Genomic DNA, 22,258 nt, shown 5'->3' with positions numbered 1-22,258 from the left:
TATTTGACAAAGAATAACCCCAAATTAAAATTTTACCGAAATCGTATTTAGTATTAACCAGTTTTGCAAACATTTGCAACTTTTTCTTCTTCGCGTGCCTCCGATAGGCCTACGTCGCAAGCACAAAACATGGCCCGTATAATTCTCGGGGTCTTAATCAAACTGAGAGCATACTTGACCCGGGACTTGTCAAGCAATCGATCGTACATCAGTGTGTATATGCCATGCAGCCCGCGCATGGGCCCGGCCTTGTCAAGGAAGATACATCGGTGTATTCTGGCATTTTGCGTGCATGGATCACGGTACCATTGATTGAACATAATCACACCCGGCGTTTTCGTGTAAGTGGTAGCTAATATCCGCCGTTAACACGCGGTGCAAAATGGGGCATAAGTCACTGCACAGCACCCCACAAAATATCTCAAAGCTGCATGCTGCTGGCGTTTGTTTTGCTAGTTGTGCGCATTTGTCTTTGAAAAATTTGGCAAATATTTTTTTCCCTTAATTGTTTCATTAGGCTATGTCAAAGAAGATCTTCTCTGAATTAATATATTTTATAGGACTGCAAGTTTTAAAAGTTTTGAACATCTCAAACTTTATTTTAAGTGAGTTTGAGCCGGTAAAATGAATGATTCGGTTAATTAAATAAAAACAAACAAAACTCGCAAGCGCTTTTTTGGCCATATTATATAAATTATTAGGCCATACTGGCCATAATTAATTTAACACTAAAAAGTATGAACTTATATGAAGTAAGTAAACATAATTTGTAAAATAAAATAACACATATAATAGTGCCTAATTGATTCTTTTGTTCATGAAAACATACCTGTAAAAATAAAATACATAAGGATTTAACATAAAAATACATTTATAAGGCCTAAATTTCGGACATATTAAATTAATTATTGTTCGTGAAAATATAAGCTAATATAATGTAAAAAAGTGATGACGATGATGGGAAACTTGGAATCAACTTTCATTACCCTTATGATTTTGTATCATAATTCAATGGCTTTCCTTCGTCTTCGTGTGCATGGTACGGACTTACAAGCACAAAACATGTTTTAACACGGCCCGCAATTACAAATGTTTTGTTGCGCACACTACCCGTCCTCCAACACGCTGGCAAGTAAAGACTTCCGCGAAATCGCCGGGTATGACATGGGTAAATCAATGGCACTGTCACCGTAGCACGCAACGTATCCAGTATATTCCATTTCCGGGCCATTCCGTGGTTTGGCTGGCAGTCACGCAGGGGACTTGTCAAGCAATCGTCGGCAGCAAATACCCGCGGTGTAAAAAGGGGCGAAACGCACACCACAGGCCCTGCTCGCTGAAAATGGCCAACATTTATTTTAAACGCTTTATCACGTTATCAAGTTATTAAAAGTAGGCTGAAAGTTTTAACAATCAATGGTATTAAGAAAATTAAGACTGCCATATTTTTCTTTATAATTATCTTCATAAAAATTCACACACTTTAACACGAAGTTATCAAATTATTAAAAATGCATGTTGAAAAAATGCATACACATATTAAAATATTTAAAAATATTGTTATAATCACATCAGCACGGTGTGTTAAAAACCGAACATAATCTACACCGGGACGGGACGGTAGGGGAGCCTCAATTTATAAAACACACACACACAAATTTGTTGAATATTCCCGTGCATTCATTGGAACGAATCCTTGATCGTATAGTCTGCTACCAACACAGGAACACGCGACCCTTCCGGTCACATCGATCGTCATGATACATCCACAACCGCCATTGCATTGCATAGGGGGCGAGATGGCACGTAGGCGAGATGCCGTGTAGGCGAAGTTGCGTGTGGGCGAGGTGTCCTGTTTCCGCTCCGCCACCATATAGGCCTACTGCTGGTGGCAATAAGTCACACTGCGCGGGGAGTCAATAGCGGCCTTTTCCGGCTATAAAATGCTGTGTAGGTCTGAGACGAATATACCTAAAGGTAGGCCTATATTCGTCTCAGGAGCTGACCAAAGAAAATTTGGATAGGGACCAAAATGACTTTGAAAGGGGGACTTTTTGGCATGTCAGAACTTGCGTAGGGGAAGGGGGTAAGGGGAAGTGAAGGGGGGATTTTGCTATACCATTTTGAGACCCCCCGTGGCGTATCGTGGGTCATCCGATTGGGGGGCACCGACCATGGGGGGGGGCACCGAGCCGTTTTTTGGCAATTTTCCTATGAGATTTTTTAAATTTTGCAATCGATTGGGGACACGTGTGCCCCCCGTGCCTCTATGACGCTACGCCCTGGCGCTACGCCACTATCCCCCCCCCCCCCCCCCCCCCCGCCCCCCCCCCACCCCACTCTATTCGCTCACGGTGAACTGTAAAATTGCATGCTTGTGTCAGAGAGCTTATTTTGCTGCAGAGTCTGGCCGCTTCACATCAATTAAGGCGGCGGATGAATCGTCGCCATCTAAATAATGTTATTAAATCAATTATCAACCAAAGTTTTTAGAAATTTTTTTAGTAAAAATAATAAAATCAAACAGGTTGGTTTTTCTCAGTCTCGTTGTACTTAAAATGTCATCTTTGTAAAACTTTGCGAACTTTTTTTCAAGGGCACTTGGCGTAATAATACAAGTTAGTTGAGCTGTGTTGTTAGGTGATTTGCAAGACGGCAGGTCCAGGGATCGCCTGATGTGTAATGTGTTGTGTACATTGTTTAGCTGAATTCGGCAACTTTAGACTCAAAACTTGCAATCTTTTAGGCCTCAACTTGAAGATTTATCCATTTCTTTAATTTCTCGTATGTTGGCAGAGCTTCCCCAACCATAATGAGCTCACTTTTGACATTTACACCACCGATAGTGAAGCGTTTATTAGGATGGAAGAAAGACGACACCGAAGATAAGTGGTCCGAGAAAGCTGTCAAGAGTTTGGTGAAGAAGCTTAAGAAAACTGGGGGATTAGATGAACTTGAGAAAGCTATTTCAACGCAAGACACCGGCACAAAATGTATAACGATACCTAGGTTAGTATGAGGTAGTACAATTTGTGTATCAATATGATCAACAGATTGAATGTTATTCAAGCCATGACCTTGCCCTTCAATCATAACAAATGAATGTAATGTTTTGTTTTGTTGACCATGCCATGCTATTTAAATGCTATGTACTCACTCATGAAGGTTACTCGGCCCTAATGAAAACAGTTTTGTAATTGTTCAAAGTAAGTGCTTTGAGCATAATCATAATAAATGCATGACAAGTGTATAGTACTGGTTTACCTAGTTTTTGCTAAAACTTTATAGACATCTGCTGGTAAATTAAGTATTTCTTGGCCAAACTGGAACATGCGCGTTGTGTCCATGTAGCGTACTAAACATGTACGCAATGTAAGGCGCGTGCATGCTTTCTTCTGTACCGCGCTATGTGCGTGTGTGTTTATCGTACAGCCACTATAGAAAAATTATTAAATTTGTGTACATCGTGGAACATACTCTTTGCGTGCCTATGCGTAGTAAGATGTTGTACGCAGATAACCTCGCTCATATGGACGCGTAGAGTAGCGTTGTACGCTCGTGTATATAGCATGATTAGTCGCGGAGTAACAAGCGTAGTAAAATGTTCCACGATGTACATGAATTTAATAATTTTTCTATAGTACTAGTATAGCTAAAATAATACGGTAGTTTCTCGATAATGAGAGCTCAATAGGCTCAATTGTGTCGGTGTACAACACACGCTTTGGGTAGCGATGCATTTCCTGTGCGTGCACAATCGATCGCACAATCGTGTCATTCCACTAAACTTGCGACATTAATTACGCAGTACAGGCACCAGGCAGTACATTCATACTCTCATGATTGAGAAATTATTATTTTAGCTAGATGTATAGCATTCATATAGTCCGAATAATCAGTCCCAGAACAAAATATTAGTTTCTGACATGATCGTGTTCTGGGTCTGAACTGTTTCCATTCGAAATCTTGATGGCAAATTGGACAAAAGAAGTACATGGTCCTACTTCGCGACTTTGTTTAATCCCCTATTCATGCTGTGTGAATCGCTCTATTGTGGACCATCCTTCTGATACTTGAGTGTTTGGACAAGCGGAACAGTTTTGACAAGCCTCTATCTCTCTGTTTGTAAACAGATGAGGAAGTCAAAATTGTCATCCTCGTCGATTAGGAAAGTCAGCATAATAGTACGGCACTGGCGTTCATAGTGTTCCAGTTTGGCCAAGAAATACTTGTAGCTTTGAATTTTTATGACCATGCGATTACGATAGTTTCCCATTCAATGTACTTGTCCATTGCTATCTTTTTTGGTATCAGTGTTGACATTTTTTGCAGCAGATGTTATTTATTCTATATTGATGTTTAAATTTGGAGGAAAGTTATTTTGATGAATAATGCCTCTAGAGATATTTAAACAGTTTAAGAATAGATTAGTTGTGCAATTTTAGAATTTAGCAACATTTTTGTTACAATCATTGGCTGTGTTTACTTCTGAACTTCCATTGCTTTACACAATGTCATGCTTGATCAATTTTTACTAGATTTCGATAGCATGGCAATGGACTCTAACCATGAATGTGAAGCTATTGTTGAGCAAATTCGAAGCTAGATTTTTCAAGCAAAATCTAATAATTAGACTACGATACATCTACTATTTATTTGGCCCACGTTGGAGTCTATCTAGGCCCATGCCATGCTCGTACACCATTGCTCAAGAAATCTAGCGACAAATTTTCTCACCAATGAGCTTCACATGCGAACTCGAAGCTAGAGACCATTGCATTTGTTTCACTCTGATTCGCTAAAGCATGACACCGTGTAATCAATGGAAGTCCAGCCGATCGATCACGACTGGCGATCACATCAAAAGTGTTGTTAAAATTGCACTTCAACAAAATTTTGGCAATCTTTGTCAAAATAGGCAATCTTTCGATACAGATGACTCATCAAAATATCTGTCATCCAAATTTCAACATTAACAGAATAAATAACATCGGTTGCAAAAAAATGTCAAAGCTGTCCAACCAAAAATGATGCCAACATACTCTAGGATAAAATGCGTAACTAGTAACTATCTTGGGCAAATTCGAAGCTAGATTCTCGAGTAAGTACACAGTGGCTTAAATATTGATGGGGCACACATTGATCATTACAGCATTTGGCACGATTCAGCAGCATTCTCTTCTCAATTCTTAGTTCCAGTAATCAACTGGTTCAGGCCTAGATAAGACTACAACATTGACCAGTTTTGTCACTTTTAAAACTGGACCTTCTTCCAATCAAATGATTGTAAATTTACTTCCTGAGGTCACATTGGATTCAATGGGGTGTCATGATATGCAGGATTAGATTTTTAAATGTACCCAAATATGGTTTAGTTATAAAAGTGGGAATATTTTTCCAAGTGTAAGGATACTTATTATGGTGCAGTATACCATAGGAACATTACTGCCTAAATAATGTTTTTGCTAAATATTTGCTGTTGGCGAAAATTAATAGGCTTTTAAAACATGTAAAAATACTTGTCTCACTTGCTAATAATAGTGGCAGAAAAAATATACATTACTGTACCCCAGTATTCATATTGCTAAATATTTAAAGTGGATTTTGGAACCCCTAGTAATAGCTGCAGCTAAAATAAACAGACTTTGGTCATGTGATATACTGATATAGCATGGAAGATGATGATTTAAATGATTCTAATATGTTCTGCTAAATGTTGTTACTATATGTAGTTCAATGAAACAAAAATCAAGTGAACTCTGAAAGGTCAAATTCTGAGACCATTTATTTTTATTTTATTTTATTTTTCTTGTGTGCACTGTGCAACAATACTGAATCTGCAGGCCAGTCAGAGCTGGGGATTCCCTGATGATGATGGCATGTGATTCAAGAACGACTGACTTTAAAAAAATAAACATATTTCTACAGTCTTCTTTCTTGAGAGTTTGTTGTTTTATTGTCTAGTCACACAATGAAAAAAATACAAAGATCCACATTGCTTTGTGATTGACCCCAGTACATGACCTTACGCTGTCAAACTTTCGAGACATGTAGATTGTACTTGATGCAGCTCATCACATATTTGAAGTGTAATTTCAGTAAACAGTGTGCAATGAAAAACTTGAGCTATCCCTCGCCGTTATTTGAAGGCGAATAGTTTTCCTGGAAAAAAATGCACAGGGCTTGATATAAACATGCTACATATGTTTATGTATGTACCTATAATCAAATCAAGTATTTCTTGGCCAAACTGGAACACTGTGAATGCTAGTGGCGATGCGATAAACACACACGCACATAGCGCGGTACAGAAGATAGTATACACATGCCTTCACTGCGTACACGCATAGTACGTGCATGTTCCAGTTTGGCCAAGAAATACTTAATTTGATTTCAAAGCTCAAAGGGCAAAGTGTTCCACAGCTTTCGCATCAGCAATTTGTTCATTCAGAAAATCATTTGGCACCATTGTTATAGTACTATATAGCAAAAAGTGGGTATGCAAAAAGGGAAGAGGTGTTACATTTTTACACATGGTCGTTGCATGTCATGAATTGGTCATCTTTTGTGTAACATGTGTACATTGTAAAATAAGAAAAGTATCACCAATTTTGATTCACTTTAACACAACTAAGTTTAATGAATACATTTTGGACCATTATAAGTATATATTTCTGGAAAACTTTATAAATATGACAAGGATGCCAAATCAACAAAGAATATCATAATACAGGGGTGGGTAAGAAATATACACTATACAGGGTTGAACAACAACAGCATCTTCCTTGTCATGGTGAACCCCATATTTTCCTTTTCTGAAAGCTACATGTAGCTCAAAATAAATATAGATTCAGAAAGACATTGCATGGGCCCTTCAAACAAAGGAGAAAGAGTTTGGTATCCCTTGTGTTAAACATACAGGGTGGTTTTACAATTTTTATGACATTATCATCAATCAAAATTTTTTCCTCCATTTCTGGCACTAAAACTAATACTAGCATTATTAGTGCTTATTACATTTGGTGCTGTGGGTTGCCTCTATATGCACAGAAGTCATGTGCAAAAGCTGCAAAGGTCCATCTCCTTTCAATGTATTCACTGTATCGCATGTGATAAAATTAATACATTTTCTAAAAGGAAATTGCACAAGGAATGCAGTTCTTGTATGATTTGAAAAATAGTAAGGAATAGTGCTAGGAAAATGTGATTAATTAAAGTTTGTATCATTATCAACAAATTTTGGCACACCCTGTATATTATGAACGCGGTTAAATGTTAATTTTATTTGAAGGGTGAGACTGCACTGCACTATGTTGTGAATATATCCTGGCACATTGAACAAATATTTTCAGATATTTGTAGTGGGGTATTTTACGTGAAGAAGGCCTAATTTGAGAAAAATGTATTTGAAAATTCATAGTATATTTTCTCATATACGGTACATTGGTGTTATTTGGGCAATTATGCTGAACTAGAGGCATTTTGACAGAATGTAAAAATGGTGTGAATGATTAGAGTGCCATTACCTACAATTTATAAAAATAACTAATCAATTTTTAGACCATTTTTACCATGTACAAATGTATGTAATGCAAGGCCAGCTTGGACAAGATGTACTATTATAGTATTTAAGCATTCTAGTGGTTAAGTCCAAAGCCATACAAAGCAAAATAAGACATTTTAGATTAATAGGTAGACAGGAATTCATAATAATTAATATTTCTCTGACCCTGTTCACATCAGAAAATTTCTTCATTCGACGAAGATAAGTTTTATCTTGATTAACTTATTAAGCATGTGTGCACATTATGCTGAACGAAGATTGATTGAAGACATTGCACTGTACACATTTCATGAAAATTAACGAAACTCAAACAAAGCTATCATCTGGATTTCTTCTTCAAAGAAAACATTACCAGGGCTAACTCTTCCTCCTCTGTCCCCGTTAATCATCGGCCATGGTTAATGACTTCAATTGACCAGAGACTCAAAACACACTTTCCAAGCTAGTTTTAATTGAATAAGTGGGGAAAATGTTTCAAATAATCTGGGAAAATAATATGGTGCGAGATGAATTGAGACAGCATGCGAGAGACAGCTGAGATGCATATGAACGTTACCTTTGACCTAAGCCGGCGAGGGTCACTTGTCACATGATCACTTTCCTTCATTGAATGAATCGGGCATACATACATATGTACACATTGCAAAATTACCTTTGTGGAACAAAGTATTCCTTCGTCAAGACAACCTTTTTAGTTTAGTTGAACAAAGCAGTTTTAATCTTTGTTGAAGGAAGAAAAGTGTGTACACATTAGGAGAAAAGTAAATTTCCTAATGTGAACAGGGTCCATGACTACGCCGTCGCCGGTTATCTCTGATTGAGTGGTCAAACTTTCTACAGATGTGTCTTTGACTTCCATCAAAAGCCTTCTAAATTAGAACCATTAATTCTCTCTAACATTTCTGAGTTATCTAATTTGACTTTTATAAAATGTAGTAGGCTGGAATATGGATACTGTAGTACAAGGTTCAATATTCAATTAAGCATTTATAAATAGCTTTTGTATGATATGAGATGGTAAAATTGTCAAAATGCTTACTTCAGTAGGAATATGTTGGGTGCAATGTAAACTTTTTACTGCACTGGGGCATGACAGCAATTTTACATTAAACAGTTACAACTTGATAGGCTTATGAGAGCTTCACAAAAGGGAGTTACCCCAATAAAGCTAGGTCACTAAGTAAACTCAAATGATTAGTGTCAGGTCATATAAAAGAGGGTAAATTATGAAGTGGGGAAAAGTCAAGTTACTTCTAAAACTGCACCAAGGATGACCATAAACTCTGCAATTATATTAATTTGGAGGAAATTAAAAATTTCCTTGTTGCGCTCTAGGTCCTTTGCACTTTGCATGCAGTGTGAAGCACTGTTGCCATGCTGTCCCCACTTTCAGTTCAGTTCAGTTTCATAGAAGTACAAACTTAGTTCAAGTGATTTTAGTAGAATTATGTCCGTCAGTCATGTGCATGTACATAAAGAAGGGGTTTAAATAAGTTGTATGGAACTTTTAACAATTACACATACATGTCCTGAAAGCGAGGACATTGCAAAGTACCGGTATGTAATTTGTTTATAGCTGACGACTATTGGCGACTCGCATTGTAGGCCTATTGCATAGGATTAAGGCCCGGCAAAAAACGAGATCTCGCTTTTCACGCCGTGATTCTCGCTATTAACCAATTATCTCGCTTTTAAGAAAGTTTCAAGCAGTATACTTACTATAAAAATGTTGCTTTATGCCATAAAAGTTCGTTGAATTCCATGAAATGAACTTCAACATCGGAAAAGAATGCAGAATTCAACAGCATTGGCATTGCAACCACATTGCTAGGTGCAAAAGCCATTCTTTACTTAATAAAAATGACATTTCATTGCAAATGAGTTCAAGTTTAGGCCAAATATCGTTATATTTATTGAATTATTGGAATATTTTGACTATAAAACATAATTCAAGGTCAAATTTTTGTCACTTTTTTGCCGTCTGACGACAAGGTAGTAAAGGAAGCACATCCGAGAAAAAGAGATAGAGAAGCGACACTCTGTACAAACTGCCTATACCATGCTATACAGCAGTTGAAGACATGCAATTCGCAAGCGTCGTCGCCGGCCAAGTCTTACTACTGAGCGTGTAATGAGAAGATACCATAGAGTCCTACATAGAGATCTGAGGAAGAGACGGTCCGAATTGACCTAGTGACCTATAATTTATTAGAGAATCACATTTTTAGAGTATAAGTCTGCCCACCGCTGTCAATCATTCTAATGAACAAACGAAACAAGCTCTGGCATTCTGGCAATGACGTAATCCTAATTATAAATGAGAAAATCACATTGTACATGTAACTGTCTGCTGTACTTCATGTCTTCCAACAAGTGCCGGAGTGACGCGGCCAGTGTTCGAAATTTTGGTTGTCCGTTCGCCCGGGACAACCAAAACATGCACCGGACAACCAAAAATAATGCTCTAGTTGTCCGGCGGACAACCAAAGATCTACAGCCAAAAGTCACCTTTTTAGCATGTTAGTTTGCTCAAACCTAGCACAACTGATGAATTGTTAAATAATTAAGAGTAATTGTTCATAAATTGACTACACTCACTCCACTTTATTGGTCACATGTAGTTGTTTCAGAGTGTGGCAGCTTACGGACAACCAAAATCTTTGGTGGACAACCAGAAATTACAACCTGGTTGTCCGTGGGACAACTCCTTTTATTTTCTTAATTCGAACACTGGTCGCGGCCCTGAGCACATCCTCACTGTTGTCATTGACCGAATCTGAACAACAGAGGGCTTTTTTATGGAATTATTTTTTAAATTTTTTTTCGGATTTTCGTATTTTCGGGGCATTTTTAAAGCTTCTTGTGCCATTTTCCGGGGGAAATCTCGCTTTTCTCGCTTTTCAATACTTTGGATCTCGTTTTTTACTTCAAAAAATTGCGTTTTTTGCCGGGGCCTACATAGGAATTAATTCTAAGGGAGTTAGAAAGCTTCCAATCTTGTACATTTAATTCATTAAAACTTTCTAATGCGAATAACCAGGACCCGTAAATTACTGCAAGTTTGCAACTTAAGATGGGATATGAGATATTTTCTGGAAATTAGAAAATAGATAGAGCAGGGCAAATCATACTGATCAGTAGTATGCATTTTGTTTGAAGCAAATTGGACATATATTGGACGTACTAAGGCTCTCATTTTAGGAAATTCGGCTCCCGGTACCCGAACTTTTTTTCGGCGGGTACCGGGTACCGAAATTACAAAAAAAAAAAAAAAAAAAAAAATGCAAAAAGTGTTTTTTTCAAAGTTTTTTTCGGTTTTGTAGTGTCTCTGGACCTAGACCTAAATGCTAGGATCATGATTGACCTTAAAAAAAAAATTAAAAAAATTGAATTTTGCACATTGTTTTGTGTTTTAATCTGAAAATTGATACATAGTTTTCATGTCATACTCTATTAATGATATCAAAATGCATTCAAATTCAATGCATTTTGATATCATTAATAGAGTATGACATGAAAACTATGTATCAATTTTCAGATTAAAAACACAAAACAATGTGCAAAATTCAATTTTTTGTTTTTTTTAGGTCAACCATGATCCTAGCATTTAGGTCTAGGTCCAGAGACACTACAAAACCGAAAACTTTGCAAAAAAAAATTTTACAAAAATTTAAAATTTTTTTTTTTTTTTTTTTTTATTTAAATTTCGGGTACCGGGCAGGGAATTTCCTGCCCGGGTAATAGGATTATCGGGCGGGACCCGAATTCCCGGGACTCACTCAGAGCCTTAGGACGTACAGTATAATATATTCTTCGTACGGTATCCTACTATTTTATCAATGTCACAGCACATAATAATGATTTTTTATGCATAATTTCTCTGTGACCATGCAGACACTGCCTCAGTACAGACAGCTCAAATAGACAATTATATCAATACTGATTAGCAAATTATGAATTCAGTAGGTCAGTTTGCCATGTCAAGGTATTCATTTTGATTGGAATTTGAACAAATTACAGTCCTGCAAAGCTGGTGAGCAACTGAGCATTTGAAAATTCCTTTTAGAATGATGAAAAGATCTCTTACCAAAACTTGGAATTATTTAAGTTCAGGAAAAACTAAAATATAATGGTTTTTGTGGTTAAGTGGTTATGATATATATAATATCATGCACAAAATGAAATTGACACCTAAGTATGTAGGGCACACAGTTTTTCAAACATCAGGGACTGTCTTTTGGAATTTGCAGGAGAGCATTAAATAGCTCTTCTGGAACCTTCAAGGAGAGCTGTTTAGAGCATTTACAATAGAATGTAAGGACTAAGGAGATAATGGTAAACTAAGGAGAGCTAAAATCTCCTTGATCAGATTTAAGGAGAGCAGCAGCAGTGATTGCTCTCACTCTCCTCAAAAGGCAGTCTGTGAAACAATTAAAAATATGAATGTGGTTTGTCCACCTATCCACAGCCTTGCAAGGTGAAACAAAATACTACCCCTGCAGGGATAGGTGAATCCTTATCATGCATTACATGCCAATTCTAAAAGCTGGTAGCCTCTAAAAATGGAAATTCTGTCACGTTCAGGTTCAGTTGTACATTGTAAGTTCATGTGGTAGCGTAAATCCTGTTTTGAAGTAGAGATGCAAAATGTACAGGAAAAGAAAACAGGAAGCACTCTGTCATGTAGCTTGTGGTCAAAAAATCAAATTTGCTTATACCTGTATGAAAAGAGATTGCTCTCAGGCTCTTGGTCTACCATTTTCAGAAAATACCATGTGACGTGTTTCTGTTAAAGGTATAAATGTTTTTTTTTAAAATGGGACAAGGATAAATTGTCAATTTATAAAGAAAATATGAGGAATTTACTTTGTTTCTTCTCCACAACTTCACAACCAAATTTAATTGAAAACTGGAGTGAGATTAAAGCTTTTAGTATGTCAAAGTCAAGTAAAGGTAGCTATTTTACGGTACATACATGTATATAGTATAGTGTGGTTACGATATACTTCTCTCTACATATGGTAGATTCAATGCAAACTGTGTATTTAGACTAGTTGTTAATGTATTTCTTTGCAGCTATTTCTGTTCCTCAAGTTAGTCTTGAAGCTATGACAGCATATGGACAAGATGCTTGCTCTTTTGATACCAAATGTACTGGCACAGGACTTAACAAAACAGGTGCATTGGCATTCATGCAAATATCATAGATCATCAAAAAACAATGCAGTGGACTTTGACTAAAAATAAGAATGAAAATTTAACTTGCATATATAGGCCTAATTTGCTGCCGGGAAAACAACATACATATTTACTTGGCATCAATTCAGCGGTTTGGACAAAAATCGCTTGACAGACTTTCATGTGCTAAAAACAAACTAAAACAGTAGCAACTGGCCAGAAGGGGGCTTTGGTTGGACCAAGAGATTCAAGAAGTGTACACAACCAAGGAAAATAAATATTAAAAACTGTTTAATATACATGTACAACAACTTCCAAATGCAAATGATATCAATATTTAATTACATCATTTGCAGTACTGCTACTTGTTGTTTTACCTAGTAAAACTAAAAGGAATGCTTTTTATGCTCCCAAAATGTCGGTTGTTTTGTATTTTTAAGCAAAATTTTGGATGTTGTTGTACAGATTAAACTGTTTTTAGCAGACTTTCATCTGCAATGTTTAACAATGTTAATCTGTGATTTAACAAAATTGTAATTATTATGCGTACTTGTGCCATATAAAATATTAAACAGTGTGTTTCAATTTGTGTATTGTTTAATTGCTATATTGTGCTTTAACTACTTTTTCTACTTCGGGGCAAACTGCTCAAAGCCATAAAATTACTGTTATTTCTTTACAGGTTGTAGCTTCACACTCCTCCCTGATTCTTGTGTTAAGAATTTGGGAACTCTAAAATGAAATTGTATAATATTCTAAAAGTTCTGGTTTCACAAACATGCAGGGGTATATATTTTACTATACCTAAATTTTGAAGTGATGTTTTTCTTTGGCATGGTTTCCAAATCAATGGGTAAAAGGGTTCCTCCAAAATTGCTTATTTTTTCATACCCAAAAAGTACATAATTTGCAAGTTTACATACCCCTGCAAACATGTTTGAATTGTTGTAAGAATATGTTAAATAATATCTTCTGGAACTATTTGCATATATTTGCATGAGATGCAGCCAATGATTTAATGTCCACTGGCCACTGCTCGATACATAATATTTATAAATTTATGCCATGGGGAAAATTTACAGTTCTTGGCCAGTGATTGAGCAAATTGCATGTTGTCATATCATAAAAGATCAAAAGCATCAGCATTAAAAAAAGGCCAAGTTGTTTCAGCTGATACACCATCTTTTGTTTTAAAAGAAGTGCTTTGATACTAAATTATTCTTTTGCTTTTTAGTATAAAATGTCATTATTGTGATTAAATAAATCTTATGTTGTTATTTAATTATTACTATTATTATTATTATCATTACAATAATTTTAATTGATTTTTTTTCTCATTTCAATGCCATGCTGTCATCTAACTGGGTTTGATGCTATGAACAGTATCATTTCCATATTTCAGCCGGAGTTTTGTATCAAACATATTAAAAGAAAAGAACTTGCATATTTTGTATTTTGCACATCATTAAATATCAAATGCCATTAATCAAATCAAAATATAACAGAATCAAGAATGTGAGTTATCCTGCAAATGCTGAATTTCTAGCATTCTGACTGTTTCTGGTAATTTCATGCAATTGGGGCAGGTGGGTAAGACCTAAGTTTCAACAAATTTTGGGCCTTAAAAAAAAATCCTGAAGAGTAAATTTGTGCGAAATGATAGATCTTTAGACAGTTTCAGGATAAGAAAATTTATATTATTATCATTGCTTACATACATGTAGGACAATGCAAGTTCTTTGTGTACCCAATTAATATGTGGGATACTTAAAACTTTGGGTTCTGAAATCTGAGAATGGCACAGTTCATAACATTATCACTAGTCTGCACCTCATCCATTTTGGGCTTCTTTGTTTGCAATGACTCAAATGATATGGTACATGTAGCTCTTGATGATGATGTGATTCTCTTTGGCTGGTCAGTCACACTTCACACCTGTCACCTACATCTGTACAGTTCTCTAGCTTCATCAGCACATATATCCAATAAACATGCTGTAACTTCTGTGAGAAACACAAGAAAATGATCATCACGAAACAGCGCAGAGAGAGAATATATGTATGACAGATCTGATTCTTGTACATCAGTCAAAGGAGTCTATCAGTGCCTATATGAAGCCAAATCATTTCAGTTTGCAAGATAGAAGCCCAGATTGGCTGAGTACCAGACTAAGCGTTATGCATGGTCTCTTCTGTTCTTCCAGATCAGAGCATGTGGCCAGTGGAACACTCTTTTTGCCGCACCCTTCCCATCCCAAAGCTGCGTAAGTGACAAACGGCCTTGCTTTTTTATCGCCCTCAGTTTATGGGTCATTTTGCGTCATTTTCTCTTTCTCTTCATTTTCTTCATTCTTTGTTTTTCTTTGTATTCTTGATTTGTTTTGTGTTGCTTGTCAGTGTTGGTAGTGCTAAATAATAACTATTAACATAGCTTGTTTATAGATGTGTTTGTGTTCAGTGATTCATTTCTGTTGGTCTCTTGGGTTGCAAGCATAATTTTTTATAACAAGTATATATGTGGTGATATTTTGGTTGATGTGAAAGTTATGCTGTCGCTTGGAATGTAGAATCAGTGATTTTCTATGATAGTTTGAAAATAGAAATCTTGATGTTTTGGCATGTTCATCGTTTGAATTGGCATGCTGTTTTAACATCTGTTTTGCTTGTTTTAAACTTACTGTTTAGTATTATGGTTAATTATTCAAATTTTTTGAAATTTTATTTAGTGTAGTTTTACATCAAACCAAATATTTGAATGTTCAGATTGAAAGAAAAAGTCGGTCATGCAAATGCTGCTGATTGTTTGTAAATATTAAAGCATGAATTTTGTCTTAGTATGGATGGAATTAGAAGATGCAATTCACTTTACATCAGTTACATGAAGATGTACAATGACATAAACCCTGTTATTCAATCAATCAATCAATCAATCGATTTATTAAATGACAAGCAAAATACATACAAGCAGGCAAAAAAGCAGAGATAGAATAAAGACAGAATTTTGTTCTTCTTACATGCTTACAATCAGCATGTTTCTACTGAGGGTTTGTTGCTCTACCGTGACATGCATTGGCGACTAACAAGCCCAGTAGATACAGCTGTGGTCAATTGTTTTCCGGGTACTGCCGGGTCAAAGTGAGTGATGCGTACAGTAGAAACAAGCCGTGTGCTTGGTTGCCGGGTAAGCTGGAAGAAGGATCCAAGGTCATCAGTAATGAATCATGCTGATGTAACGCTAAAGAGCCCAAATTAACTTTACTTGTACAGTAAGGCTAGTGTAGGTTCCGTACATGAAGGTTCCTTTTATCTGATATTATGAAGTCAGTAAATTGCTGCATATCACACCATTTTTTAGAGTTGAGTAGGTAATTTATGTTAATATTTTGGCTGTGAATTAATTATGATAGCCAATTACCAGATCCGCTGGAGAAATAATACCATAGTTTAAAACAAAAATTGTGCTTATGCTATGGTTGATAGGACCGTGGTACCATGCGCTTGTTTGTTTGCAGTACTTCCGGCTTACCAGGAAAAATTGGTATAGACATGCTGATTGTGTATACTGTAGAGCTTGAATCCCGGGCTTGAATGGCATCTTTTGACCTAAATGATGCATACATACATGTACAATACTGTTATTTTAGAATTTTTGTTATCAAAATAAAAAAATAAAGTAAATTGTTTAATACTCGCATGTTCTGTGCTGTGTGTTGAGTGTACACAAGCATGAAGTCAGAAGTGATAAACAATCAAGCTGCCAAAGTTAACTGGCTGATCAGTGGTCAAGATGTTTGACCCATTGGTCATTGGCCCGTTGACCTCGCCTTTTCTAGTGATCAATAATTACCCGCGAGTACGCTTACCACGGAAGTTTTTAAAATTTACTTTAGATTACAAATTAGGCAGATTTCTGAGATTCTTGCAAATACTGGAATGATTTCAAGGAGTTGTGTTCAAATTGAAGGTGGTTGATACATTAACAGGGTTTCTAATCACAACATTGTACATATCATAATAATGTTAGGGAACAAGCCAAAAGTTTGATGATGTCCTATAAATGAAAATCCTTTTGTTAAGAAGCTGACCCCTCCCCCTCCTTAAAACATAAGTGAAATGTTGAACATTACAACCCATAATGATTTCCAGGATATTGATCTCATTTTAATCGAGTACTATGGCTCTTGCACCCCACACATATCTCAAAACTGATGCATATTTTTCTCCACAATATCATATTCTCCATATTTGAAATCTTTTTGAAGTAACCAGCTATGAAGCAACAATATCGAACTTTAAAAAGTACTTAAATTTAATGAAATCCATAAAAAGATCAACTTTGCCCAATATTTTAACTATTTTTTTACAAATGTAATCAGACTTTTGACCCCCTCCCCCTTCATGAAAGGACTTTTGTTTTTTATATAGGATGTTGTCATCAAACTTTTGGTTTGTTCCCTTACATGAGAGAGAAGAAAAGTGTATTACCAAAACCTCTTTTAAGGGGGAATTTATGGCGTTTTGGAAGTGCTCGATGCATGTTTTAAGCAGATTAATTTAGTAGGGCAAAGAACACTGATCAGTATGCCTTTTGTTTGGAGCTAATCGGACATACGGTTTTCACAATACACACATTTAAATTTCTTTGTATTGTATTGTAATGTTTTTATAAATAATCAATACAGTTAATGAGCTAATAGGACTTGATAGTGCTCATTAATGTAATTTTTGCCAACATTTTGCTAAAAACAATACATTACATATATGCAGTATGTTCATTTAACATTTTTATTTAATTGAATATTGGTTTCAAACTTGGTCAAAGTGTTCCTAATGACTTCCAGATAATTTATGCATAATTAGCTAGTCATCCTAATTTTCATAATTAGCATTGGCAAATTAGCTCATTAATTATGCAAATGCAAATGATAGGGTGACTAGACTATACATTGGAACATATTAGAAACATTTTGACCAAAGAAAGTCTACAAATACATGCCTTGTGTTTTAGATTTTTCCTGACGAGCTGTCAACAGCCCTCATTTTAAGGTTATTAATTATTTTAAACTGTTGTGATTTGGTAGTTCACAGCATCTTACGAATGGTAGTGAGCTTTGGCAAAAACTACATTGCTCAATTCATAGCGAGTGTGTAGAAGAATTAAAATATACTTTTATTAGCAAAAAATTGATTGAAAAAAACAATAATGGTATATTATGAAAACCATGTTCTATTTGCTCCAACAAAAGGGGGATTGATCAGTGTGATTTACTTGACTCAATTAATATGTTTAAAACATACTCAGAGTATTTTGCTTATCTCCAGAAAATGCCTCAAATATATGTTATATACAGTAAACAGATAAATAGAGAACTCCCTCCTCTGAAATCCCAACAAGAATTCAGGTTCCTTGCCCTTATTTGCTGGTGGGAATTTTATGGGAGGGCACTATTAGGTTGTGCCTAAAATTCCACTTATGCCAAGGAAGCCCATAGAGCCATTAGGCGAACCTTTATGGTAAAAATGTATACATACATTTAAAGAGCTTCAAGGGGAAGGTTGGTCTCAGAAGACCAGCACAGCTTTCAAAATGGTGCATTTCTTTGTTTTGTCCACAAAAAAAAAAAAAGAAAGTTGCCCAAAAATTCAGTTGCACATTTCGCATTGCCTTTTTGCCTCCCTGCCAAAAACCACCCCAACCAAATAAAAAAATGCATACATGTACCACTAAAGGTTTTTCATTTTGTTCTAGGGTAAACCTCTTTTCTTTTAGCCTATAGTATTGATTATTGAAAGCTAAAAGCGATTTCGAGGGCTTGTTTGTGTGTAGGGGTGTCCAGGGTAATGGATGTTTACTTTATTTAATTCTGCAATAAAAGAAGACAACATTTTTAATTGTGGATGTTCCATGTTTCCCTTTATAGAGTAGGAAAATGTGTTTGACACCAAGTCAGCTTTTCCCAGTGAGGTATTTCTTTGTATACACAAAATAAATGGGGGAAAGTGTCCTCGGTATGGCAATAAAAATTGAATTTAAATATTGTCAATATAGCGCAGTCTGTGACCCACACAGACCTAGCGAGGGGCCACCCGAAGAATAAGAGCACCAAGCATACGCCCATCTGACGCAACATCTCTGGATATTAAGCAACAGAGCCCAAAAGTTGTCCGTGATTACATTTGGGGGGGGTCTGTGCGTGCGTTTGTAAATGCCTCCAAACGAGGACCTACATATGGATACACACCATTAAACGAGAACACACCTCCAAACGAGGACGTCCTCGGTTTGAAACTATGACAAGGATGACGTAAATGATGCAAATATGCATATATGATAGGGCCCCCATAGGAGGTATAGGACGGGTCACAGTTGGATAATAAGTTGTCTGGTGTGTGTGTGTGTGAGGTCCACGGTGTGTCGATTAAAAATGGGTGTGTGAGTCCTCGGTTAGATCCTTGTTAAGTCGAGGTCCTCGTTTGAACGTATTTACAAACAGGGGTGTGTGTGTTTATAGGTGAGCGTTTGTAAATGCCTCCAACTGTGGAGGTGTGTGTGTCTTGTCACATTCACACTGTGGAGTCTGCTAACAACCGTGGAGCTCCACAGTTGAAGATAAGCTCAAAATGGGGTTTTTGGGCCATAGAGGGGGGTATACCACCTGTCATTTTCTGATTAGAGCAACCTCCACAGTATGGCGGTTGCTGTGAGATTTGTGTAAAAAAATCTCCCCAGTTTGAATGTGGGTGTGTGAATCTCCCCAGTTGGAATATACACACACCTCCACACTTGGCGGCATTTACAAGAGGGGGTGAGGATGGGTATTGATTGGGTGTGGGGGTGGGTGTGTAGGTACGCATGTACATGTTGATAGTGTGTATTATGTACAGTGTTACCTCTGGACAAAGATGCATTGCAATTAGACATTGTGTCTTTTTAAAACCATATTATCAAGTATGGTACAGTATGGTGGAAAAATCTGAAATATTGAAGGCCCAAAACACATTTGGCTTTTGGTTTATGACTTCAGATAATTGAAGGGGAGGAACAGTAGGCTTGTTCAAACGATCGCAATTAAAGTCAACAGTAGCTACTTTTGAAAATAAACTCAACAGATAGTCTTGCATGTGAAGATGCAATCTCAAGTAGCTACTTGCGAGCTTACTTGGGACAAACTACATGTACATGCAAGATATCTTACATGTATGTAACTTGTTACTTCAAACCATGCTAACCAGTCGTCGCAAGTAAGGCCCTCGTAAACAAGACTCGCAAGTACGGTAACAATGAGTAGGTTGCAAGTAAGCATGACCTAATGTTGACCACCCGGTGGGGTCACTCCCATTGTGGCCTGTACACCATCCGCGATAATAAAATTGCGTAAAAGGGTAGTTTTTCGTGGGTAGGCATGATACGCGCGTATCGTGTTTAGGGTGTCAAAAACATGAAAAATGGAAAAAAAGGTAGCAAAATTGCAATTGCTAATACATGTATGTGGAAATGAAATTTCGGGTATGAAATTTGATGCAAGGAATAAAATTCCTGTTTAGGGTGTGAAAACAGGCACATGTTACCTGTTTAGGGCATCGTTTTAGCAAAGGGTTAAATCCTTATTTAGGGTGCTTTATAGTTGATTATCGCGGATGGTGTACAGGCCACAACCCGGTACCCCAGGTCAACATAAAAAGTGGTAACCATGTGTGTTCTAAATTTCGCAGAAAAGGGGTATTTTGTTGACTGAAATCGCGGACCGCGAAATCGCGAAAAAAGGGGGTATTCTGAGCATTGTCTCCGCGAAATTTAAAAAAAAAAAGGGGTATTCTACGACCGACCGAGTGATATTTTTCCTTGGTTTTTAATTCTGTTCGTATTCTGATGCATGTAAGTTTTATTTTGTATCGTTGTTTCTCTTCCCTGTTGCACTTGAAGTTTGGAATCAGTATACAGGCATTGTAATTACCCCAGTTAATAACACAGGATCATCTGGGAGTACAACAGACACAAAGTAATGTTCATACTTGCACATTTTGTACTTAATATATTAAAATATTTGGAGTCATTGAAAAGGGGTGTCTGGAAATCTTCTCATTGAAAACCTTGAAAAAGTGGGTATTTTTTACCCTGATTTTGTCAGTGATTTGGCAAAAAAAGGGGGGGTAAAATCAATGAAAAATCAGTGAAAAGGGGGGTTTTGAAAAAAGGAAGAACACACATGGTTACCACTTTTTATGTTGACCTGGGGTACCGGGGGCCACAATGGGAGTGACCCTCTGGGGTTGACCATTAATAGGGCTGGATTCAACTTACAAGGAAAATAGGTACGATAAAATTCACTAGTAATTGGTAGAGTTGACATGAGTTTTGTAGACTGTTTATTTCCAACATGGTATGGTCAGGTCTTTTCCAGCGGTTGTACCGCTCTTTTTTATGCATCTTATTATATTTAGAGTCAAAGTAATTATAATACAGTATACCATAAAATGTTGAATAATGACCCTAACACAAGAAATGTATACATTTTCTGAAAGGAAATTATTTGAGGAATCTGAATATTGCATTCAAAAAATTGTTGGAGTTTAAATATAAAACATTTATAGCCAAAAGTTGCCAAAATTTATTTTCAAATTAACTTATTGTTTGTGCACCATGTATGATATGTTTACTGTGTACAATTTATTTGAGTTGCTTAATTAAAGCATAATGAATTGACAGCATATCCTCTAAATTTGATGAATATGGTGCAAATAAAAAAAGTTATGATAATTTTTGAAAATTGATGTTACATTGGCGCCTGTGCATTAATTAATTAGTAATTAAGCATTATCACAAAAATTACTCACATTTTTATGTTTAAAATGGAATTTATATATTACAGGGAGTCAATACCTATACCATATCAAAGATACATTTTTTATTAATTTTGAACATGTAATGGAAATTGTGACATGCGACCACATAAAACATTCAAAATTCAGGTCTTTGGTTGGACCTTTGCTCACTTCACATATTATGGAAAAAAGACTATTCAATTCATTGTTGACTTTGAAGTCCCCCGCAGTATTAGGCATGTCCGCAGTATTAGGCATGTCCGCAGTCTTTTCTCTAGGCATATCTGTCTGTGCATGTTATGCTTACATTATAATTTAATCGTTAGAATGTTCTAGTGTGAGATACTTGGTTCTTTCTGGCCTTATATTCCATTGGGTTTACATGTAATGATCATGTTTACCTGAACTGAACTTGAATGCCAGATTGATTATCATTTCAATACCCTCTAGAATTGTTTGGTCATCTAAAACTGAAAAAAAAACAGGCCTGAAAAAACATGCATCGCCATAGTTTAAAACAATGTGTTGTAAAAATTGTAATATAAAAGTAATGTTTTTCCAATCTTCATGAATTTGAATTTGAACAGCAACATTGTGACAGCCAATGCAAGGATCTATTTTTGCATGAAAATGGTGGTTGTGGAGTGTGTCTGTGTGTTAAAGTCAAGGTCAAACAGTGAGGTTCAATGCCACA

The 22,258-nt window shown here is 36.3% G+C and overlaps 1 protein-coding gene across 2 annotated transcripts in view; it reads left to right on the top strand.

Annotated features, from left to right (window-relative positions):
* Nucleotides 1-2,631: 2,631 nt before the first annotated feature.
* The window catches only part of LOC140154175 (mothers against decapentaplegic homolog 3-like), a 68,260-nt gene continuing 48,633 nt past the window's right edge, over nucleotides 2,632-22,258 (top strand). The window contains exons 1-2 of one of the 2 annotated variants that reach the window (XM_072176784.1): nucleotides 2,632-3,009; nucleotides 14,946-15,005. In XM_072176784.1, the coding sequence (XP_072032885.1) occupies nucleotides 2,813-3,009; nucleotides 14,946-15,005 (257 nt within the window). In that variant the 5' untranslated portion in view covers nucleotides 2,632-2,812. The remainder of the gene's footprint in view (nucleotides 3,010-14,945; nucleotides 15,006-22,258) is intronic. The other variant, XM_072176790.1, reaches the window with a different exon arrangement.

This window comes from Amphiura filiformis, chromosome 1 (assembly GCF_039555335.1).
Source record: "Amphiura filiformis chromosome 1, Afil_fr2py, whole genome shotgun sequence".
In the NCBI taxonomy this organism is placed as follows: Eukaryota; Metazoa; Echinodermata; class Ophiuroidea; order Amphilepidida; family Amphiuridae; genus Amphiura; species Amphiura filiformis.
Note: the sequence above shows the minus strand (reverse complement) of the source record. Positions and strands in the feature narration are given on the sequence as shown.